The sequence below is a fragment of the Netta rufina genome, assembly GCF_964035555.1.
Source record: "Netta rufina genome assembly, chromosome: W".
Lineage (NCBI taxonomy): Eukaryota > Metazoa > Chordata > Aves > Anseriformes > Anatidae > Netta > Netta rufina.
In genome coordinates this window covers 457,464-482,498 of record NC_140139.1, presented here as the reverse complement: position 1 = coordinate 482,498, position 25,035 = coordinate 457,464, and the positions used below count along the sequence as shown (strand labels likewise).

The 25,035-nt window shown below is 43.8% G+C and overlaps 1 protein-coding gene across 3 annotated transcripts in view; it reads left to right on the top strand.

The window, feature by feature from the left end:
* The window catches only part of NEDD4L (NEDD4 like E3 ubiquitin protein ligase), a 140,994-nt gene that overhangs the window by 29,118 nt on the left and 86,841 nt on the right, over positions 1–25,035 (top strand). For all 3 annotated transcript variants that reach the window (XM_084304394.1, XM_084304393.1, XM_084304396.1), the window contains exon 2: positions 7,856–7,929. In XM_084304394.1, the coding sequence (XP_084160520.1) occupies positions 7,856–7,929 (74 nt within the window). The remainder of the gene's footprint in view (positions 1–7,855; positions 7,930–25,035) is intronic.

Genomic DNA, 25,035 nt, shown 5'->3' with positions numbered 1-25,035 from the left:
CAGGACAGGAGCTTGGCTCGGGCTTCACTGCCTGCTGCACGGGCAGCCCTCCCCTCAGCCTGGTGGCTTCCTCTGGAGAACCCCAGTCACACAGCATTCCTTCCTCTGAAAGCTTCTGTTCAATCCCTCCAATTTCAAGATCTGCCGTAGACAAAATATGTTGATCTGTTTTTAAATGTGTTGCCTCATGCAATGTGTGTTAAGAATTCTGCAGGGAAGAAAAAGCAGGACTGCCTTTTCGGGCAATCGGCTGTAATATGGGTTGGTTTAATCCACCAAGAAATCAAAGTAAAAATCAGCATGGCTCTCCTATGATCTAATTTGTCTTCCACATATTCAGTTGCTGAAAGATTTAGGATTATTCTAACACTGTTAGTTTGGCTAAAGAAAATATTCCTTTTTTTTTTTTTTTTTTTTTTTTAAAAAAAAAGTAGGTTGAAAATATTCTGTTTTGTTTTGAAACTGCAAGTCCTAGTTGACTTTTCACAGTAATGCAGAAAACTAAAGAGCAGTTTGTTTGGGTATTTGTATATTTTTGTTATGTCCAGCACAGCGGGGGCTTTGTGTGTGTTTTTTTATTATTATTCAGAATAACAAAAGGGCCAAGAGTTTATAAACAAGTTAAAGATTTGTTGTCTTTTCCATTCTGTTACATTTTGCAACACTTTAAGTGCAATAAAAATAAAGAAGACGTGCTCAGTGGATGGAACTGAATTCACAGTCTCTGGCGTGCAGGTACATTTCCAGTATTATCTGGTTTCTTTCATTCCACTCAGTGGAAATTTACCTCGCTGACTCCTATCTTGGTTTGAAATCAAAAATGTCTGTATACAGAGGGGGAAAAAAAAAAACACAAACAGCATTTCACCTTAAGCTTTCTTCAGGTGAAACACTAGATTGCTGTCCTTTCACCTTGTTGCCTTGGTGACGGCAATTTATTGCCTCCACCGGAGAAACTTCCGTGTACCGATCGCTGCTGCTCAGGGCGCTCGGAGCCAGCCGGGCCTCGCTGTGCTGTGAGGAACGCCGTCCCCCTGCACGCAGAGATCCCGCACCAAGGAGACGCTGAAGTGCCTGGTGAGTTTGCCTTTCGTTCCCCGCTCCGGCACTGTGTCGGGGTGAGGTCTGAACTGTGCTCCCCAGCTGCTAGGACGGCTGCCTGATTGTGAGGCCTCAGAGTAGACGTGAGGAGGGCTGGGCTGCCCGAGGCTGGGGCTGCTGAGGAAATACCTGCTGCACCTCAGGCATTCGTGGCGTGTTTCTGAAAGAAACTTGTCCGGCTTGAGAGATTTGACTTGTAGTTGATTTTATGTGCCTTTCACTAGGTAATTGGGGAGGAACACATTAAATCTTCAGTGCGTCACTTCTCTGGTCTGCGTGGCATCTGTTCAAATACTGGCTTGCATTGATCCAAACTTTGTCTGCCTTTCACACTTGTCTGTTCATTTAAAGAAAAAAAAAAAAAGGAAAAGGCCAGGCTTCTAATTTTATACCCATATTGATTATTATTTCAGTGCTGTTCTCTTAATGTGTGTTCTAATCCTGTGGGATTTTCTGTCCTACAGGAAGCTGAACTCTAGTTTTTCTTTCATCGGGCTGGCTTGCTGTGGATTCCTGTCTGTGTGTGTTCAGAACGTATGAATGCATTTTCCAAAATGTGTTCGGGTTGGCTTTCATAGCACAGCCATCTTGCTTTAGTTGGCGTGGACTGAGTTACCTCTGCTCGGTTATTGTCTGCAGGGGTGGGGAAGGAGCGGGCAGGCCAGGGCACCGTTTACCTGCATTCTTCCATCGGTGCCGCTGACTTCTCCCTGAACTTCCCAGCTCTGGCGTATTTCATTAATCTAACAGCTGGAGGGGTTTTGCTTTTCTTTTTTACATTAACGTTGTAATAGGTCTTACAAATGACTTTGCTTTTCAGAGCACCTGGAGGAAGTGCATTTAATGCAAATTTTAAAATATGAATTGTATATGTAAATGTATGTACACAAAATGTCATGATTCTCTAAGCATACCTGTATTCCTGCCTGTTCTGGGAGGTGTGCGAGCTGTGCTGGGGTCTGTTTGTAGGTTTTGCTGTGTGGTTGGCTTTGGTTTTCGTCACAGGTGGTTGTTTATTGGCTGACTTGCTCCAATCTAAGTCAGCTTCCCTGAAATGGCAAAGTGAATTACAGCTGAGAACCCAGCCTGTGCAAAGAGTATCCTTCAGCAAAGAATAAAAGTATGTAACCTCTGACATTTTCAGGGAGGCGAGAATACATAAACTTCATGTTAATCATTGGACAAAGCAGAAATAAGCATGAATGTGGTTACCCGTGGAACTCCACATTAATACCTAACCAAGCACTTTATGGTGTCCCTGCTGAAGCAGGTTGTGAGGCTAAGGTTAGAGGGGTGAGGGTGGAAAGAGCATAGGCATAAAGAGCTTTGACAAGTGAGGCTTCAAAAGCATTAGTGTGCTACTGTTTAGCTGCTAACAACCCCAGTCCCGAGGCACGGAATTCTAGGAACAAGAAGGGAAAAATGTATTTTAGTCAATGTACTGTGAACAGCCTCGTACTGAGGTCGTCTGTGTCATAGCTGAAGAGCCAAGCCAGGAGGAAAGCGGTTCCAGTGGGGATGCCACACTGGGCAGGGGTACAGCAATAGAAACACTCCTTGCTGGGGTGGGCTGAACTCCTCTCCTAAACAGTGAATTTTAAAAGAAGCTTAGAATATATTCTTCTGAAAATGTATACCACTGAATCCAGTTCAGAGGAAAAGTTGCGAGTGAGGTGTCCGTCTCATCTAGCTGGCTGTTTGTCAGTGGCTAATGCTATTTCCTCCGGACAACGTGGCAATTGTACAGAAGGGGAATACGCTTTAATCTTATCACCAGACAGGCATTTCTTTGATAAATGTTTAGAACTGTGAGTAGCATCAGAAGAGTGCCTCTTAAAATGCCCACTTAGCAGGACTACCAGAAGTGATTTAAAGATGGGTACAGTAGATGAGTTGCTGCTATTAATCACTGTCAGTGTCATAGCTTTTAAATCATCCAAGGACCAGTTCTGTGTGATTACTAAATACAAAATGAAGAGGAAGGAATCCAAGTCAAAAGCTCCCATCCATGGCAATGGAGAAGTGGGGAGAGGAAGGCGGATCTCAGATCTCCCACGTTGCCGTCTGCTTCAGGGCAGATGCCGCTGGAAGCGGTGTGAGCGGGCAGCCAGTGTCAGGGCTGCTTCCTGCTGCCTTGGAGCAGAGCTATGAAAATGCAAAGTAACCTTGGAATGCCAGATCTTAGCTCACTTTGGATAGATTTTTAGGGTGACCCCATGGGGAAATGTGGACCATGTACCATTTCTAGAGTGCTTTTGTGGACTGCTGCCTGTTCCTGGCAGGGAATGTCAACTTGAGCAGCAAATGGCTTCTAAATCACTCAAGACCTCCGGTAAGGACAGGGATTCCTGTTGGGTGGTCTCAGCTTTGCTACTGTCCTCTGTCCTTTACTGTACCCCACCTCCATGGTTCCTGTCTCCTGGTCCTGGGGATGCTGGTGGAACGACGGGGCGAGGTCCTAAGTGAGCCAGCTGCTGGCTGCTTGGGTGTGTGGGGAGGGATGGAGGGAGCGTCCCAAGGTTTGTCCTTGGGCCTGACCCCTGGGTTTGGTGGTGAATGCCTCCTCTACTGACTCAGAGTTGCCAGAAGGTGGAAGTTTGTGTTGGGCAAAACTGCTATGAGAATGTGTCAGATGATTGATTATCTATGAAAGTCTTTCAATCAAGATAGTTAACTGCCAATAAAATCTGCTGGATTTGTGTCTGTCAGTGATGCCTACACAGTTTAAGGTCATCTTTCTGCTTATTGGCATATCGCTTCACATGAAGTTCTTTGTACGGTTGATCGTTCTCAGCAAGTTAAGATTTGTAAGTGGAGTCAGTATGTTTTATTAGGCCCTTTTATTAGAATATATTCCATTACACTGATTGCAGTTGTAGTTGGAAAAAGTAGACTAGCTTTTGGGCATAGGTACCTCTTTTCAGATCAACTTTGTTAACCCACTCTGCATGGTCCTGTTCGTGTACCCAACTTGCAAACCAGGGCACCAGCTGTAAGTCCCTCCAAGTGTCCATCAGCATCGCTGCACACCTACTTTCTCGTGCATAGGATCCCAAGAAGAACCATAGCTCCCCAGTAGGTATATCGCTTCTCCTTACCCCTCCAAATTTGTGTCCTCACCCAGTTCTGTACTTGTATCTGGGGTTTTCCTGCACACTGAACACAGTCAACCTGGCCTCTGCAGGATACGTCAGGCTGCGTGCTGGTGTTTGTATACATAACTATTTCCACGTAGCCCTGGACTTTGCTGCACTGGGTTCCTGACTCAGGGTTTGTACTTTCAGAGCCATCAGTCACACCATGCAGAGCATAAACAGTGAGCCCAAGAGGTCTTGGCTTCACTGATAAGTGCTCTTGGTTTGTAGTTACCTAGTTGTGGAGTCAGCGTTAAATGTCTTTGTTTCTAAATATTAATCTGGAGACTGTATTCAGATGACATCTAACTCACTTAAAACATTCTCTACTTCTGCACAAGGACTTAAAAGGGTAGTCAGCGTTTTCTGGGTTTACTGAGTATGGCTGGGTGCTGTAGGCAGAAGTCTCAAATTTCTGGTCTTGGTGCTTGGTTTGTTGGCGTGCTGCTTGTGGGCTGCACTGCCACAAGGTGTTGACCTAGGTTCAGAAAAACCTCGGCAGGAATGGAGTGAACTGGAGGGAGAGCTGTTTAAGTTGGCACTTTCCACTGAAAGAAATGTATGTGTAAACATGCAGGTAATATCAACAAGCCAAAGTGCTCCTTAGCTAAAGATTAGCTCAGGCTCAAAGCTGAGGAGGGATCGCTTCATCTGAGCTTCACATCCCGGACTTTCTGTCTCAGAATTTTTCCATGTGCAGTGATCTTGTCCTGGCTGCTGCGGCATTCATTGTTCCCTGCATTTGCCAGAAACCAAACCAAAACCCCAGTTTTCTTTTTCTTGCCCAGCCTTTCAGAGAAGGGGGAGTGGAAACCTGTCAGGTAGCTGACGGTGTTTCAAGTCTCCCGTTGTGCCTAGCTAAGCAATCCTTTATCTGGCTTGTGATGGACGCTCTCTATTGCTGTGAAAATTTAACTCCTTCCTCTACCTAGATGCAAGGTACTTGCAGATAAATAAAAGGGACACAAGAATCGAACAGAAGAATATGAAAAGCTTACTTTTCCTGCCTTTCAGTCTTACTATTCCCCCCAGCATTGCCACCTGAGGAAGTGGAGATCAGTGGAGACAGAAACTGGAGGTGTCCACCTGGGAAGCTGGGAGATGCTCCTGCTGCTGGTACCCACTGCTACCAGCGGCGAAGGCTGAGCAAGCTCAATGTGGGCACCTCTCAGCTGTGTAATTTGAGGCTTTGGGCAGTCAAGTGACACGGAATAGTCTGTTGTATTTCTGGTGTATGCATCCACATGCACGTGCTGGTGTTGGTACACTGCTTTTGGGAGTATTTTAACAAAAAATGATAGAAGTTCAGTGCATTACAAGAGAATTGTTTAGCAGGCGAGCTATCTGAACAGCTCCTCGTGTGCTTCAGACCAGCGCATAATTAGCATCATGCTAATGCAGAACAATCTGCTGCCATCCAAAATACACCTTGCTCATTGCATACAATAGCTGTTAGGAGAGTATTGTGCTGACCAAAGGAAAAAACTGAGTGTAGGTAGATGAAGCCTTGTTACCACTTGAGATGTTTTAATTGTGCTTGAAGTATTACGTTTATTTCATGCATATGAAAACTTGAACATATACATGCAGAAGCACTGTCTTTCCTGCTTGGTAAAACGGAATATTTAGCAGAGGCTGAGAGCATGCATGCGGAGTGGGAGCAGGGTCATACCTTTGTGCACTTTATTTTAAGCATGAAGTGAGACTTAGGATATGTTTTTGAAAATCTGTTTCAGTTGTCTCGAGGATTATCTTTTGTGTCTTGTGGACCCTGAATTAGGGATTCTCCACTATTTGGCCATCCTCTGGTTCTGTGATTTTATTATTATTATTTAATCATACAGCATTTGATTCAATTAATACGCTGAGGTGATGTTAGTGCAGCAATAAGATGCCACTCCAGCAGAGTTGATGGTAGACTTCATGGGAGGAAACCTGAGTAGCATTTGTGACATAGTTACTGCTAGAAATCCCTCTTTTGGTCCCTCTTCACTTAATGTTACAAATTCTTATCCTTCATTTCTTCAGTAAGTTCAGAATTGTCTGCATTTCTGACAGTTTTTTCTATCCTGCTTCCTCTTTTCTTGATCTTAAGGAATTTTCTTGATCTTAATTTTCAAGTTCATTGCCTTTTGTCCATTAAAACCACTCCTGAAGATCATAAAATCATGTATGTTCTGTAATGCCTCGAAGATAACTTCGTACAACCCATCAGTGCCACCACTGAAATTATGAAAAAGTGCATTCATTTCGCTATCCACTAACAGAACTCCACTGAATGTTGCTTTTCACATCCCGTTTTGTTTACCTATCTGGTAAGTCTTAGGGCTGTTTTGGGCCCAAAAGAACCTATTTTCCCAGTTTGGAAGCTGGACAGTGTAAGCCCTTCCAGAAAAGATACCAGCAAACAAATTTTCAGAAAAGATGTAAAGCCTTGAATTCTTGTTTCAAGGCAACAGAAGGACATGGCAGGGTGAGTGTTAGGACGGGACTCTCTGCTGACGGGTTGAACAGGACCAGCCTCGGTGTTTCTTTCATTTGCTCCTGGGGTGTTTCTGACCTTCCTAATAATCTCCAAAATCTCAGGTACGGCTAATGTCTTTTAGTCCATGTCTTTTAGCTATCTAAGGCAAATAGAGTAGGTGTAGCGTGGTCATGCTAGGATAAACCTGTGGGAAAACGGCATTGTTTCCCGAACAAGCTTCAAGGAACGGAGTCTCAGGTTACTGTAACTGAATCTGGTATCTCGCAGCTCTGGAATGCTTATCAGAGGAGAAAAAGGTGGATAGCTGATACGTGTGGCTGCAAAACCTGTTTCCATAGGATCTTTTCCAGATTTAATTCTAGTGGCCTTTGTGTAACAAAAGTAAATGGGCCAAACTGGGCGGAAAAAAAAGATGCTGTTGATACCAGCGTTCCTCAGGAGCTGAACGTAACAAGGTGATAAACTGAGTGTCAGGTCGATGCCCACCAGGACATCAGCTGTCCTACAATGTATGCATATATAAGCAAGACAATAGACAACATGCATCTTCTGAAACTGCTGCTTGTCTCTAAAAGCTATTTTTTTTACTGAGGTGATGACACAGGCTTGAACAACTCCATATTAAGAATTTAATTTTAATCTTGTACCTTTTTTAAACCCTAGACATCTTTCAGCTGGGATTATTGGACAAAACCTTTACAAATGCTTTCTCTCATTTCAAATACTTCTTCGTTTTGAAGAGACAGATTTAGAGTCTATGCAGAATGAATTTCTGTGGAGTATGGATTGATTAAGGGTTGAAATGGCACTGCTCAGCAAGTTATCTTCTACCTTTGCTATTAATATTTTATAGCATTATTACTACTATGTTGTTATTAGAATCTACTGTTATTCTGCTTTTATTTAACTCTTAAGAACTGCTGTAGTTGGATGCTCTTCATGTTTGTTATTCTTTGGCAGATAAGATGTGTATCTCCCTCCGAGGAGAGGCTTTTTTTCCAAAATCCTACGTAAGGAAGACTCATATTATCTAAAGGTTGTGAGCGTTCATTCACAGGTTAACCTCTTGTGAACTGGTGATCTTCAAAATCAATTACAGAATAAATATTAAACCTGTTTTTTTTTTTGTTAACAGGAGGAGTCTCGTATCCTCAGGGTAAAGGTGGTTTCTGGCATTGACCTAGCAAAAAAAGACATCTTTGGAGCCAGGTAAGTGTTCTGCTTTGACTATTTTATGCTTTTAAACAGAGTAAGTGTAGCAGCACAAGGATACTTTATCATTCATTGTTAATAAACGTGATGAGAAATCCTATTACTTGCTTACAACCAGTGCAAACTGTGTGATGTCTGCTGGCAAGACAGCTATTAATCGCAGCAGTGACTCTCTGTGCCCTCCTGTGCCCCTGGAGGTCCACCAGCTTAGCTCCTTAGCTCACCAGCTGCCTTTGCTCTCTGTGTGTGAGGAGCAGCTCAGACTCGGGCAGTATGTGGCAATATTTAACATTACTCCCAACTATCTCCCCATACGCCCCACGTAACGTAGGAAAGACCAAAAGCCAGCAGTACCCTCTGTCCTGCTTTGTGAGAGCTCTACTTTCCTTACTGTTTTTTAGGACTCTGGTGCCAAGTGTTGAAGTCTGGCTGAACAGACAGACTGTGAATTTTCTTGAACTCTTAGATGTGTTCAGGTGCCACTGCTGCAGTTCTTAAGTATGGTACCTTAAAAGAGAAAGGCAATAAAAACATATTCACCTGTTGAGCCTATGGCATAAGAAGGCTAGTAGTAAGTGCTAATGTAGAAAAGAGTTCAGCATGAACTGTGCTGACCTGGTGCTTTTCTGTTAGGCTGTGGCAGGCCTGGGTTTTATTTCTAGTTAAGTTTTGAATCATCTTGAGTTTTAAACTGGGGACTTCAGGGACAAGGTAAGTTTTTGGAGTATATAAGGCAGTCTCATAAGATCGTTTCCCTGTTCATCTTTGTATCCAAAGGTGGAGCAAACAGTAGTCTTCGGCCAAAATAACAGCTGTCAAACAAGAAAACTGGCTCTAAAAGGTAGTGTGGAAAGATACAAATACAGACACTGTGTGTGTTTTCAAGACTTTTATTTTAAAAGAATTGGTCACAGGTTTAAAAATAAGCTTTTTCCAAGTCTAGGCTTGTTGTACAAATAATGATCTAAAGAATCCAATCAGGTAGTAGTAATTGAGAGAGAAGCTGGTTCTGAAGCCAGAAATGATCAGTAAACATTTTTTTTTGAAGGCTAATAGAGGTTTGACATTCTGTCTCCCCCAGCTGTGAGGAAATTCCTTAATGCAAATGCTCCAACCTATTTACATTTTTTTTTTAAATTGGTTTGAAATCAATGGTATCCAATTTAGCTCCTATTGAAATTACTCTAATTTCTTAATGTATAAACAAGCCTCCCTGTGGACTTTCCTGTATCTCTTGAGTGATGCTTACAAATTGTTCATTAGCTTGCATATCTAGCTTGAAACTACATGAAAGCAGCAATTAAAAGTTTAATCAACTTTAATTTTTTGTGAAATTTCCAACAAACGTTCCATTGGTAGCTGTGTGCAGAATATGGTAAGACAAAGCTTTATTTCTTCCTCTAAATGTGCTGTTTAGAAGATCACATTGATACGGTGACCACAAGCAACAAGAGAGGCAGCTCGTGTAGATGTACTTGGACACGCAGTGCTTGCTAAGCAGAGCCCAGGTAGTCCTGCTGATAGCGTGGCTGGGTCGCACTATCAGAGTACTGCTGCTTGCTCACGGCGTTAGTGTATCCCTTGTGCAATTCCCGCTTGCCACCTATGCCCGCAGTTGGCATTGAGATGCTGCAGTACCAAAGGGAAGGAGAGGAGGAGCAAATTCCAGAGAAGAGATAAGGCTAAGGCACAGAAAAAGCAATTTTTTTATTATCAATACTAACCCTAGAATTGCCGTGTGTACATACTAACTTTGCTTTTTCTTTACCTCGTGTAACTTGGCCTATTCATACTATTACAGATTGCTCGTGTTATTATCAGGTGTCATTCAAAAGAACTCCTAACATTTGCTTAGGTATTGATAAATTGAACTAATATCTTTCAAAATGCAAAACCTTAAAACTAAGTGAAATGTGAACCGAGTCCTGTTTATGTGGCCCTTAATATTTAAGTAGATTAGTCTCAAGCCAGTAGCATTTCCATAAAAGTGAGGAGCTAAAAACGTAAGTTGGGAATATGTTTTTAGCTTTGTTCTAAGCAGTTCTCTAGTAAAAGTGAAAGTAACGGCGTCACAGCCGTAAGCTTGGTGAAATGCTCGTACTGCTGTGCTGACAAGTGTTCAGGAAGCTTTGTTCTTGGCTAGCGTTTCAGTTTGACTTTTCTGTTTGTTTTACTGGCCTTGCATACCTTGCTGAGATACTAACGTTTCATGCTGCTTGAATCTTAAGTACGGTGTAAGTTTCTCCAGGTAGTATCATTCTAACGTGGCTGTCAGGAGCGTGCTGTGGCTGACTGGCCCAGTAACGGGTTTGCTGGGAATCACCTGGAGTTGCTGGTTGACTTCTTGTTTGGGGGAGCTGCAGAAGCATACGTAAATGTTTAAACTCAGCAGGAGGATGTAGGAAATTAACAGACATTACAGCCTCACCAAATATTTATTTCCTGTGTACTGTCTGTTCAGGATCCCTGGAAAACAGCAGCGACTGGTGCTAGCTGGGTTTTCTTTGTTGCTGCAGATGCACCCCCCCATGCGCTCTTGGTCCCTCTCCCGTCAGTAATTTTCATGAGTACCAAAAGTCAGCTTGGAAGCAATGTGTGACACTGCAAGTCCTGGACACAGCCACTGGCTAGCTGGTATCTTAGGGGAAAGCAAGCCTCGTGAATTTGGAAAGGCAGAGCGTGCTGCTTGCTGTCGCTGAGGCCTCTGTTAGCAGACTTGGCGAAGGATGAAATAACAGAGCGGAATGTGCTTGGGGCTGCTCTTGTTGGGTGCAAAGAGCCTTGGGGACCAGTTGTGCAGCGGGGTGGAGCAGGGAACAGGGAGAGGGTTTGTCACTTTCTCTCCTGGAAGGCCTCCCGGGGCCCTGGGCTGTGCAGAGGCAGCCAGGGAGGTGCGGGAATGAAGTTCAGAGGCAGCTCCGCGTGGATGAGCAGGCTGGGCACTTGAAAGTGAGGAGGTAAATTGACCTTCCTTGGGGAACACAGAACCCTTACGGGGAGAGGAAAATGCCTTGTGGTTCCTCCAGCTGCAGGTTTGGATGGGGTTGCATTATGCATTCGTCATTGACTTAGCAAAGGGAAAAGTTGTCAGCACCGAAACACACAGCGCCATGGCTGGTCAAGGACTTCAGTGCATGCACGTTGCAGCCTGTGCTGTGCCCCGTGGTGGGAGACGCTGGGTTTCTGTGCTGTTCCTGACCAGCATGTCTGCCTGCAGGCACGTTCTGGGTCATGGACAAACATGGTTTTGTTTTATTGGGCTCTTTTCATACGTGACACAAAGCTTTAAGGACAAATTCCTGGTCCTGGTAAACACTCTTTTAGGGAGAAAGAAGGCCAAGTGCCTGTGTTAAATATTTTGGATAGTTGCAAACTTCAGAATAAGTTTATCCTAAAATCATTTGAAAATGTGTTAAAATTGCAAAGGTGCAGCCCCAGCAGTCAGTTGCCTCCGTGTAGTTGAGTTATGCAGTCGTTTGCACTGGGGCAGAATGATGAGTTACCGCGTAGCTGTGAAAGATGAACCACAAGGCATACGCTGTGCTCTGCCTTTCAGTAGGCTTTCCTTACAGTTTTTAATCAACTTTACCATTAGAAAACGCCAGCTGTAGGTTTGCAGTCTGAAAGCCATTTCTTGCCTGATTAAATCCAAGGGAAGTCTTACCAGTGTAGAGTGCTAGAGGAAAGTGTTTTTCTTCTGAAACTGCTCTTGGCTTATGAAATCATTTCGATAGTAAATAATGATACATGAGAGTTCAGAAATTCATAGAACGATGATTTTAATGACACAATATATAGTAAATGTCGAATGAAATAGCTGCTGAGTAACCCAAGGTGGTGGTTAAATGAGATGAATTTTATCTAGAGATCTAGTTGATGTAGGCATAAGTGGCTAGTTGGTGTGGATATAACTGGCTTGTTTTATAACCTGTTTGCATTTTGCCCTGCAAAATTATAAGGCTTAGTCTTTGATATATGCCAATGGCTATAGTAATTACAAACTGGAATTTTGTGAATGCTTTGCATGCTTAACTCTGAAAAAAACACTATGCTCTGTGTTGTTCTCTAGTGCATTTGCAAGTATGTATACGTATTTACCACCTGTCATGACTGTATTACATAATTTTATATTTATTTCCTCTTAATTCCCTCTCTAAACTTCTTAAATGCTATGTCTTAATGAATTCAGCTAGTATTTGTATTCTTGTATGCAATTAAGTAACACAAATTATAATGTAATTAATCTTAATTACAGAACATGCTTAACAGATTATTTTCTTTTTACTTGCATACTAGAATGATGCCTTGAGTACTATTGTGACTGAGGCTGCTCTGTGCATTTCACTGCACGCAACTACAGTTACTGCCTAGAGAAATTTGTAAAATAAAATGAAATTTCCTCTCCCGAATGCTGCATATGTTCGCTATTTTCTGGAATCTAGCACATTCTTGAGTGACTCAGTCTGACTGCTGAGCACAGTCTGCCCGAGTGGACAATATACATCTCATCTGAAGGTACTTCCAGTGTGGGCTTGGGTTTTGATTGTGGGGTTTACCCAGAATTATAGGAGAGGAATACTATTAATTATAGGCAAGGAGGTGGTCTTTTTCTGCTTTTAACATGGATTTATGATTCCTAGAAGGTCTGGAGAGCAGCCCCTCATGTCACTGTATTGAATAAATAACTTTGTGTTAGGTGGTGGAATAGATCATGGCTATTCATTATCACTAGAGTTTGACCAATCTACTGAATATAATTACTTTTTAGCATTGTTTTTACACCATGTTGAAACAACATGAGATAAATTATTGCATCACTATGTACTATATATCTTAAATTTAGAATTCATCCACTCCAAAATAAACAAAGAAGAAATACAGCAGTATTGAAAGCAGCGCTGGGCTGCCTCTTGGGTTACTTGGCACAGTTGTGGCATGCTTTTTATAAATGCAGTTTCTTCATATACACACACAAATGGTTTCATAGGTAATAAAGGTGAATGCATATGTATAAATAAGAAAAAATGTCTTCTGATTATTATTAATAATTATAGAATTCATATGATTCTGTGGTTGTTTGTTGTGTGAAGTAAGACCCCATGGTGTGGATGTTCTTATTCAACTAAAAGGTTTGGAAGTAAAAAGGGTTGTGTGTATATGTGAGAGGGTATATCTGAATGTGTTACTTGCTGCTGCCTTCTGAATCATGAAGTAAATGAGAACTGGGGCTGTCGGGAAGTTAAGGAAAGTAGAGTGCTTCTCCGATAAAATTAAGAACGTTTTTCATTAAGAGGAAGCTGCACTTCTAATGACGTGATAGCTTGTTATGAGTCCCTCTGGGTTTATTGCTTTTACCTGCTCTTTTCTGAAAAGCCTGCAGCCTGGAAAACACAGGCAAGATACAAGCCTTTTTCCTTTTCATTTTACCTGGGCCTAGGGTCAGTGATTTAACTAATAGCGTTAGCGCTAGGCCCCGCAGGCTCCAGGCACCTGGTGAGCTATGGTAAATCACATCGTGTGTCCCTATTGAGAAGTCTACCTGAAATGGGGCTGAACTCTAGTTCGTGTGCGTGCTGTTACTGGGGTTTGTGATGAATGTGGAGCACACGTGCCTGTGCCTTGCAGATGATACAGACAGCAGATGGCTGCCTTCTAGCCAGTCCGCTACCGCTATTTCCAGTCCAATTGAGGTTATGCTCTTCTAGCTAATGGGAAAATTCCTGTCACAGCTATGCCCCTGGAGGTCCTAGCAAGTCTGCTATGTTGGATTGAGTTTTAAAAACAGCCTATTTTCTGCCTCTTTTTTCTACTCTAGCAGGAGATAAATCAGTTGAAGTGAGTTGCTCTCAAAAATTAACCAAGCTTTTTTTTTTTTTTTAAATAACCTGGCTCCTAATAAGCTGACTCCTTAGTGCAGTCATACAGCCCTTCCCAGCTGTTATCCTAGTACACAGCAAGGCTCCCTCTGGTGGCTAGTTTAATAAACAGCTTAAAAAGAAATCTATTATCAGTAACTTTTATTTTCTTTAAAGTGATCTACTCTATGTAAACATAGATGAAATTTGAACTCTTAAATTGATTTTGTGTAGGGCTTAAAATATTGTTTTGGCATCAACCATTAGTCAGAAATTTTACCCAGTAAAATGTGAGATTAGCCAGATTCATAGAAGTAGCTTCTGGAGGAATGTTTCAGAAGCACAAGATGGCATGTGCCAAAGTGAAAGTACGGGGTATGTGCTCTCAAGGCGTTCCTGGGGATGAAGCAAAGCAAAGGGGTTTTGTGCTGCAAACTTTTCAAATGCCTGAATTCAACAAAGCCGCTTCACTAGGTGGCAGTTGCTCAAGTAGGATAGAGTTCAGAGTGCATTTCTTTCCTTTTTCTAATTGGGGGGGGGGGGAATACAAAAAACCACTTTCCTTCTGCTGGTGTAATGCACTGAGAAATGTGATGTTCAGAGCAGCACAAGTCTTCCACTTGAGTTTTGTGCAATGCCATTGATCAGTAAAAGTCTTTAGTCTTACCCAACGAGTGCTGTGCTTGCTCTGTACTATTGCTTTGTGCACAGTGCAGCTATTTAATTTTCTCACTTGCTACGTTTCAATGGAGCACCAGGCAATTCAGGTTGAATTTCACTGGAAAATCTCAGTGTTTTGGTACTTAACAAAAATAAGCATCAAATGAGACTTCTTATTGTTGTGAACTCAAAATGAGTGCTTCAGCAGGCATGGGGATGAAACTGATGATTTCCTGTCAGCACTGTCTTTTCTTATTTTTTTAAATGACAAATGATTCAACACTTCTGAATCACTGTGCCTACCAGGGTATTGTGTGGGGCAAGGAGGGAGGAAGAGTTTGCTGGCATTACTTTCATTGGTATGGAGCTGTCACTCAGAAAAACTGTAAGCACTTCTAATGTAGTGGAAACAAACATGTTATTTACCAGGCAGGGGAAGGGAAAGAAAGCAGTTAAGAGCCTCACCAAATCTAGGCCAAGCTGTGCTTTGAAGCGCAAAGGAATAAAACCGAATAAGTTAATTCAGAGGCTGACTGTAAAGCACTAGATGGTGAGGGTGTCCTGAAGGAAGAAGCACCTTTGACAAGATAGCATCTGTACTAGTTAACTGAAGTAAGATTTGGTCACCAATTTTTATTTCTTAAACAAAGCTGCACAGAAATGTTTTTTCCTAGCGGTGTGTAGGTGGACATTCAGCAGAGATGATGTCTGCAATGCTGATAGTCTAAGGCTGCTGTCTGACACCTCTTGAAAGCGGGACGAGTGCTCCAGGTGCCAAGCAGAACTGTAATGATTGTTGGGGAAGAGGTAAATTATTAAATTTGTTAGAATACGTGTGAAAAGCAGGCCAAAATGTGAAGAATTGTCTGAGTCTTCTCTATTTTCCATCAGAGGAGGTGGCAAAGTCCAACAAAAGAATTAAGGTTGGGAGTGGGGGCACGTGGTTTATCGATGTATTTATTAAATCGGCTCAGTGGCTTTTGGTTTACAGAGGGAGGCTTCCCACAGCAGGGATGTGCGGTGTGCCAGGGCAGGTGGGTGCTCTGCTGTAGCTGGCCTCTGTGTGAAGGTTGAGAAAAGCGTGCGAGGAGCAGGCCACGTCGCATCTGGCTGATTTCTTGCTAGCTGGCAGCAGAGGGCACCAGAGAATTTCCTCAACTTTTACCACTAGCTGGTACTCTGGGTTTAGCGGAAATTAGGCTTCCCTGTTTTTTCACCCACATCAGCTCTTGGATTTACTGGCACTCCTGCCAGTATTTGGTCCAACAGTTCCTTGTGACACCTAACTCTGGGTCCTTGGAAATTGCTGGGGGCAGTATGTGCTAAAGATGCACCACGTGAGAGAAGTAGCCAAGAGGATTTATTCTGCAGAGTTTTTGTTGCTGTTTATAAAGTAGAAAACATGACTTGTGAACTGTTATAAAACACCCTTTATTTGTGGGTGGCAAATTCCATTTGTTTACAGAGCAACTTGTTTTTCTTTTAGCACTGTCTTCAGCAGGAATGTGTGCTGGACAGAAATAGATTATGGCTGCAGTAACTCATTAAGAACATCAGAATTGTAAAATAAAAATAGCATTACTGATTCCAGTTTTTTGGAAGGCTTATTAATACAAGCATAAATAATCATTTGTAAAGTTCTTACAAGTCGATTCTCTTGGCTTATTTTCCGCTTGATTCTGCAAGTGCCTCTGAAGATGGTTGCAGCTTTGGGCAGGTACAGATATAATCACTGTCGTGTCTGCATCACATCATGTATCAAGTAAAATGTGTAATAGGAAATGGCAATGACATCGCTTTCAGTAGACAGATTGTCAATAGGTGGACATTACTTGGCAGTAAGCTTTGGCTGAGAAATTACAGTGTAAGCTGATAACTGTTCCACTTAGATGCTCTATCTTTGTGTGAGGTGTTTAGACCTCACTTTGATTAAGCTTGGTGTAAGCTCTTTGTGCATGAAAAGAGTTGCTAGAGAACAGGTAAATGCTGCAATTTTGCCTCTTTGCTCTTTGTCCAATAATTACCATCTGTCTGTGCCTAAGCCTTTGGAGTGTCACTGAGTGCAAACTCATGACAGTTTCAGTAGTGGCCCCATTTCCTAATGGTTGTGCCCTCATGGTGCCAGCATCTGCTCACTTGTGGAAGGGCCACAGCACTGCGTCTTGGTTCGGGGAGGCAGTTTGGTTGAAAATGAGCCTATGATTAAAGCTGTGTGGTAGCTTGCAGATACGGAACATGCTGTGGCTGCAGGAAGAAGAGGAGAACCACAGCCTGCAGCTGTGTGCGGAGATGTGTAGCTGTGGGTGAGGAGGTGAGCTGATGCTGGTTATTGGGAGCCGGCATCTCCCACAGGTGGACAATTGGAGACATCCTGCAGTATTGTGCTGGCTGTCAGAGTGCCCCTTGGTGGGGCAGCCGCTGCCTTCCTGCACCCACTGCACGGCAGACTCATAGCACCCTGCCTGGGGCCAGGCAGCGACTGCTGGAGTCAGGAGAGTGGGCTGGGGGCAGGCAGCCCCTGGGGAACACGGCTTGGCCAGGGCTGGGGCTGTGCTAAGGGCAGGGGAGCTGCTCAGGTAGAAGCCCCTAAGATGTTAGGGGCAGCGTGGGTCCTTGCAATGTAGGCTGATGTGGAGAGAAGAAAGCAGAGAGGAATACAGGCGCTTGCAAAAATAGCACTAGCATTTTTTCAGATTTCTTTGTAAGTAACTGGAGCAGGTATAACTTGGTGGTTTGTTTGTATTATGCAATTTTGCTGCTGGCTAACACAGTTTTTGTTGCTGTAAGTGCTTCTGGTGCACGTTAAAATCAAGCAAATTCTACATGCATTTGTCCTTGTTAGTGAACTAAAGAACTGAGGAGTTTCCCTCTGCACTTCCACATTGGAAGTCCTGATGCAGGTTTAAGATTTGCAGAGGATGGACTTCAGTCAAGACAACTTTATACAGAAAGCTTCATGTATCCCAGTTTCTTTTTAGGCATAAAAAAAAAAAGAAAGGATATAAATGCATCTCAGACTGTGCTAACTTGTGAGCTCTGTTTTTGGACTAGTTTTTAAAATAATACCTTAATGAGCTTATGTACATGTGACATGCAATTCATTGTTTCATGCCTGCCAGTGCTACCTGAGACAAGGAAAAGCCTCTGTCCATGTGTTAGGAGGTAATAAATCATGGACTAGTCTTCTGCATTGATTTATTTGCTGAAGGTTTAACCAGGATGTTGTTACTACTTACTCATTTCTCTGTTTCTGCCTTGGAAGGCTCCTGGGCTGCAGCTTTGGTGTTGGGACACAGAAGGCAGCCCCTTGCTGCTCTCTTTGCACGGGCAGGGGCTGGAGGTATTGAGGGCAGTGGGTGCCAGCACACAGACCAGCAGGGAAATTGCAGCTAGCTGTAGCTGCCTGCTTTCATGAAGATGAGCCCTGGTTTGCTGCTCTGTGAGAGGCTGTGGGCCCAGCCCTCCCTTAGCCCAAGTAACCGTGCCGTGTTTCCTAACGCCAGTGAGCGTGCGTGGTTGCTGCTTGTGTGTTTGCTTTTGGGTGTTGCTTGAGTGGCACAGCTGCTGCTCCATCTTGCTTTGAAGCCTGTTCATTTATTTTTTTTCCGTAGGGCAATCATGTATTATTACTTACTCTGTAGATATTGTTCCAGTACTGGGGGGGGGGAGGAAAGAGATGTGCTCTCTTAGCCAGAAGCTTTATTTTGGACACACTGCCAAGAAACAGTCTTTCTGTATTCTTAGGGCTTTGCTATGAAATCATTGTCGGGTAAGTTAGGGACAGGGTGGCAGACATAACTTTCAGTTCCCTTTTTTAGTTCTTATTAGAGCCACAAAGTGTGTGAGTGTGCCTGCGCAGAGCCCTCGTGACTGGGTATAGCACTCATACCTAAGGAGGGGGGTGGGAAAGCATGGGAAAAGTACGGCTTCCTTTTTCTTTTTCCTACCCTAGCTAAAATATAGCACTAAATTTTCAGCTGTATAGCAGAAGTAAAAGATCCTGGGTGGGTGAGGGAGGTTTGGTTTTCCTATGCTGTTTGGTACCTCTCCAAACTGTATGAAGACGTTTGCAATTTTGGGCTCCTCAGTAAAGAGCCTTGAAACAGATACATAAAAAGCGTTGCTCTAGAACTATTATTTTGTGAATAGATATATAATATTCTATTTTAATTGAAAATGAATGAATAAACTGTTGTGGAAATAGATCAATAAATAATACAATGCAATTAAGCATTAGTTTTTTTCTTTAAGTCAGTGGTAGTATTAAAGTGTTGCTGGCATTTCTGGTAAGGCTTCATATCTTATATCTGTGCTTGTATATTTCACCAAAGAAATGAGCATAGGCTAAAGCACAAAGAATTTCCTTAGAGTTTAACTGGGCTTAAATTTCAGTTAGAAGCTTGTTTCCCTTAACTTTGGTTTTGAAGAACCCACTTTCTATTTTACAACCCAGGGGCAAGGTTGGTTTTCAGGAGCCGTGACTAGGTCACTAACCAGCAGGAAGCTACCTGCGTGCTTTTGGGGTGCTAGATGGGCAAGAAGACTTTTTCTGTTGAGTGTGGCAGATGGGGCCAGCTCGTGGTGGTGTCTGCCAGGTGCCAGAGCTGACACAAACTAGAGTTCGCGTCTGTGCAGCTCGGAGTGCAGAAACAGTTTACATCTGTCCGCAAAAGCAACATTAATATAGCCATAAAATGCTGTGGAATACAAAGTACTCTACAAAAGCTGTATTTTGAACATGTCCGCGCATTGGTGCCCGTGCATGGGCAGCGGGGCTGCAGGGGCCTGCGTGAGGGGAAGCCGGGCCTGCCCCGGGCCTGTTTGGCCCCCCCAGCGGCGCGGAGCTGAGCCCAGCAGCCAGGCCGCTGGGTCTGAGGGGCAGAAATGCTGGATGGGCAGAAGGCTGAGGAGAAAAGTGTGAGAGAGAGGTCTGCAAGTACCAAGGTCAGAGGAGAAGCACAGAAAATCACTGTTTTCTATCAGTGTCTTGGTTAGCTAATTGCAAAATGTGGAAAAATACCAGCCTTCGGTTTCCATGGGTGTTGGGGGAGGGCAGGATTAATGCTTGTGAAATACTCGGATACCATGGAAATTGGAGCCTGAGAAAAGGCTACGGGGAAATTAATTGTCTAGCCTCCAGAACAGGGCTAAACATCACATAAAATGAGCTGCTGGGGTGAAATAGAAAACGTGGCTTCGTGTCACACACAAAGGCGCAGGAGCCGCGTGGCCTGGCCGTGCTGAGGCGTGAGGGAGCGCGGAGCTGCGCGGGCAGCAGTTGGGGTTCAGCTGCTTTGTGGGCATAGCAGCACATTTACTGCAGCTTCTGGTTCCTTTCTGTGGTAAAAGGAAGAGAGTTCCAGTCTGTTTTTAACTGGACTGCTCGTCGGAAATGCATGTCTGCAAATGAAGGCGAGGGTTTGCAGCCTAAACTGGGCCTACCTGGGACAGGCAGACCTTGCAGGTTGCTGGGAAGGCACTGTTAGTGTTTTCCACTCCCCATTCTTACTACTTTTCTACAGTGTGTGATATTTTTTCTTTTATTTTAAAATTGACTTGAGGGTTGGAGATGTGCAGCCCTGATTTTAGTTGAAGCAGAAGTAGGCTAGTGCTTGGGAAAGACTTTGGAAATGCTCTTTTTACAGGCTGAGGTTGTCGACCCAACTTGCTGTAGTACAGGTGTCCCTTGCTGAAGCTGAAGGTCTCGGGCTCAGGTTTGACAAAAGCAATGCATGTGGCTGTGGTAAGGATACCAGTGGTTGGGCATCTCGCCTGGCAGAGCTCCTGGTTGCAAGGCCTTGCACTTTGGCTGGCAGGTGTAATGCAAGGGCAACTGGAAACACAATCAAAGCCGCTCATTTGAATAAGGACTTTCTCATTTATGCAGGTGATGTCAGTTACTGGGTGCCCCTTCCTGGCTGACCTGTGCTGTGGTCTGTGTAGGGCTTGCTCTGTGGTGGAAATGCGGCTTCATGTGGTGGACTGGAGCTGCCTACCCTCCTCTGAGGCTCGAGGGAGGCTGTGGAAAGTGAGGCAGGCCTGTGGTGTGGGTCTGAGGGAAGGACGGTGCTAACGCAGATGTTAGGGCTGGGTTGTACTGAGTTCCACAGGCATGGTAGTCAGGGTTGCACTCAGTTGTTTAGCAGTTAATTCCTTTTTAATTAAGTAGATTGCCTCTGGCGCCCACAAATACTGGTTTCTGGGAACTTTTGGCAACTTATGGATCCTGTCCACTCTAGATGTAGAAAACAATTTAATTGAACTGCAGTCTGAAAGGCAATTTAATTAAATTGCAGTCTTGCGAGCCATCTTCTGAGCAAATGCATCAGATAGATAGCAAATGCATGCTGTCTTCAAGTCATAGCCGTGTCTGCACCAGGACAAAAAAAAAAATCTTCAGATAGGGATAAGTTCTGTTCAAGAGTGTTTGCCTCCTGTATTACAGAGAGAAAGCCCTTAGGAAGCAGCTGCTCAGTCAGTCAGAAGTTCAGACTTATCTCATACTGTTGGGTGAGGAGTAATGTGGCATTTCTTAGCAGTAATGAATGAAATTTTGTTGCTCAACAATTAGCACGTGACATGTGTCTTCAGGTGGGTGGAGGCTTTTATGCCACTGTAGAGACACATCCTTCAAAATTCATTGTAGGCGAGCCTACAGTAGTGACCAAGAGAACGCGCTGACCCTGGTGATGACCAAGTCTTGAAATGTCACATGGAAGAAAATGAATTCAGGTGTTTCAAGGAGAAACAACAGAGTTAGACATTTACATATCAGCTGAGAGAAGGGATGCGGGGGGAGCCCTTTTGGATAACGTTCATGATGTGTAGATCTGGCCTTCTGCTTACAAACAGCTTTAGAAGTTTGTGGTGTTCAACAAACTTCTGGTGTGACTGAGCAAGGCTGGCCTGCGCCAGCAGAGGCTGTGCCTGCATGTCACTGCCTAACCTGTAGGATGTCGGTGACCACAGCTCATTGGAAACAATGGAGGCAAGTTGCCTGCTCTGAGTTAGCATTGCCTGCATTTTTCATGCAATTGTTGACAGAGTAATCATCGGGGAATTTGATTCATTAAACCCAACCCTTGTTGCCAAGTCCCCCTCGTAAAGGTCAATGGTTCAAGACTGTTAATGTTAGTGCTTTTGTACAGAGCTTGCCATCTCCTGTACTTGGGATAAATAGTGAGAAACTTTTACCTCTGCCACTTTCCTTACAATTTAACCATAATGGAAATGTCATTTATTTTGTGAATTCTTAGCTTACATCTCCATCTGTGACCTCTGTGGCTGTTGAAAGTCAAGGTTTAGAATGTGTTGTGTGTTGTATAGTGTAGAGAACTAATTTTTCTTTTTTTTTTCTTTTTTTCCCTGTATTACACTGTCGTTTGTCCAGTATTCATAGAATCATTCAGAATGCTACATCTGACAGCTCTGGTTTGTTAGTAATTTGCCTCCATTGATTGTCTTGAAAGTTTTATCTTATTTCACATTCTAATGATTTGGCTTATACCATGATTCTGTGGAGTAATACTGTTTGGTTTAACACTGCGAGGGACAGCAACTCCAGGCTGATTAGCAGTTTCAGCACAGTTGATCTTTTTGTTGACACTATTCTACAAAGAGAACTGTGTTGTGGAAGGAAAATAATTGCTTCTCCAACCTCTTATTTTCTTTTATTAACCAAGAAATGTATTAGTTGTGTCAGCTGGGAGTGGGCTGAAGGGGAGAGTAATGGATCTGTCTGAGGACGGGCGATGTGAGCCCATTGTTCGTTGTTGTTGGGTAAATTCCGCACATATTCAAGTAGCTGCTTGGCGCTGGGAGTGTCCTGGAAACGTGACAGCAGGAGGATTCACTGCAGAGGTGGCACCGTGGAGGTGATGATGAACAGGCACGGTGAGGTGTACTGCGATACCTGAGGCAGCATAGAAGAATTACAGGTTTGTAAACGTATGTGTTTGTGCGAGAGACTAGCAGACCTCTCCCTTTGGAATTCAGAGGAACTCACCCCTTTCTGTAACTTCTGTGGTAAATGTTCGTAGCTATTGTGGCTGTGCTGGCGGGCACCAGTTGGGGTGTGAAGTGCAGTGTGTTGCTGGTCCCTAAGTCTGTTGTAGCATTAGGGTAGCTCAGCAGCCTGCTGGCCCCTGCACCTTCTGATCAGAGATGTTTTAGGAAAGAAGCTGGCAAGCATGTCTGGCCTGTAGCAAGCATGTGGTAACACTTTGAGACAGCCTAGGACATCGTGGCAGCGCGTGGTGCTTTTACTTTTCTAGCCTGTTAACTGTATCCTGTTCCCACTAAACATAGCCTGCTGTGGGGCATTCAAAAAGTGGCTTTCTTCATCAGCAAGCTTCGTATGGCTTCCATCTACACAAAACAAAAAACATCTGAGAGTTAAGTAGGGCTCTCCAGGCAGAAGCATGTGCTGCACTGATTTGTGAGACTGTGGCACGTCGTCTGCATAAGTGTTTTCCTGTGTTGTTTTCTTCTTTCTTTAACTTCTGATACTGTTTCCTAGACAGTGTACTCGGTATGAATGGTGCTGAAAAAGAGGAACAGTCACTGAAACCTGTTTGCTCTTGGCAAAGCCTTTGTACGGGAAGGGGATGGAGAACAAAAAAAAAAAAAAAAAAAAAAAAAGAGCTGGAAAAGAGCCCTGTCACCTTCACTGCATGTCTTCCTCCATGCCTGTGAGGGCATTGCTTCTTTCCTAGTGGCATGTTGCAGAATAAGGCTCACTGAATGTACTTAGATAAAAGCCAGCTCCATATTTTTCCCTGGAAACCTCATGCTAGCAGCCTATCCTGAGATTCCAATTATTATGTTAAGTCTGCAAATGTATTTTTTCATCTGAGGTGGTTGAAAGTCTGGCTTTTACAGTGGTGTCTCTGAGCTAATTCAACCTGCGTTAGCAAGAAAATAACGTGCTTCTCAGAGGTTGCAATTTTATCTCTAACTAGAGATTAACATCAGACTTCAGGCGAGAGGATTCCGAAGTTTTTGAAGTAATTAGCCGATTACTGTTATTATCCACATGACCAACTTGGTCCCTTTTGAACCTGTCTAATTCCCTAACCCGCAGCGAATCCCACAGGCTAATTACGTGCTTCCTGTGCTTTCTGGCTTTTCCTTTCATCCAACGTCATTCTGCTCCATGTCGGGTTCACGAGATCTGCTTGCAGCAGCCAAGGGCACGGGGTTTGTGAGGCTGATGGAAGAGCTGACGACCTCGTGGGTGAGCCTGGCTTTCTGGTTGTTAGAAGCCAATTTATGTTTACGTGAGATGACGATTTACATTTACAGTTGCTTCTCTTGAAGAGCGTTCACTGTTGCATGTGGCATGACATATGCAGTTTTTCTGACCTATTTGAAGACTTGGATCTTCAAAGGTGTCCTGTTCTTGCTCATACCACTCTTTCTTCTGCTGAGCAGAAAGCCTGGTGAAGACAGCGAACAGTCCTCTTCAGTTTGGTCCTGCAAAACGCCTCAATTTGTCCCATCCAACACAACAGGGGGTGGTGGCAGTGGGACTGCATGGGCTGGTAAGGTGAGACCAGCTGTTCTGAGCCCTGCACATCACGCTGAGGATACACGTCCGGCCTTCCTCTGCCCTAGCTGGCTGCTTGCTCCTTTCTGCTGGCCAGCACAGGTATTTCTGAGGCTCTGTGGCGAACTGCATGAAGGACCTAATCTGGGTTTACGACAGCCTGGACTGAGGGACGGAAAGCTTTAACCCACGTTTGTGTCCCTGTCTGTTCCATCTCTGTGATGTTCCTGTTTGTTGACAGAAGAGGAGATGGTACAGGGCTGGGAACATGCCATGGGAGGAGCCAGCCTCCTCTAGCAGCAGCACTCAATTAGGTCATTTAAAGTGGCTCCGAAATTGTGGCCTCTCTTGTCCGGTTGTGTAAAGCCAGAAAAGCCTGTTCCTCAGCACTACCAGCGTGTGCTATTCGTTGCTACAGATGCTGCCTAGAATTCCTGCGAACTTCTCTTTTCCAAAAGCCGGGTGCTGCTGAATTTATTTTTTTCTGCTGGATTTTTGGACTTAGTGAGATGTTTTGGTGGGGTGGAACATCATAGGAAGAATTCAGATCAAGACTGAGGTATGCAGGCTCTCCCTTAGAGCATTCATTTACCTTTGGCTTGCAATCATGAAAAATGGCCTCAAGGAAAAGGAAGAAATACGTGTGTTTACGCTTCTATCTTTTTACAAGGCCAAGATACATTTTTTGAGATGTATTTAGAAAACTCAACTCATGCTCTGGGAGTTTTTCAGTTCAGGAAAAATGCAAAATGAATCTGGTCTTGTTGCTCTTTACCAGAACACAGCATTCTCAAGTAACGTCCAGGGAAGGTGGAGACACTGTAGGTGGAGTTTGCTATACAGTTTTAACTCCCTTTTTCACCCACAGGCACTTCTTTGCAGCTGTCTATGATGTGAGTCATCATTATCTCTAGCAGCTCTTTGAATAAAGCCTTGCTAAATTTCTTGTAGTGCTAGATGAGGTGTCAGCCTTTCTTTGGAAAACAATAATAATAACATAAAAAAGGAAAGATGTGAGGCCTATAAAATGGCTCTGGGATT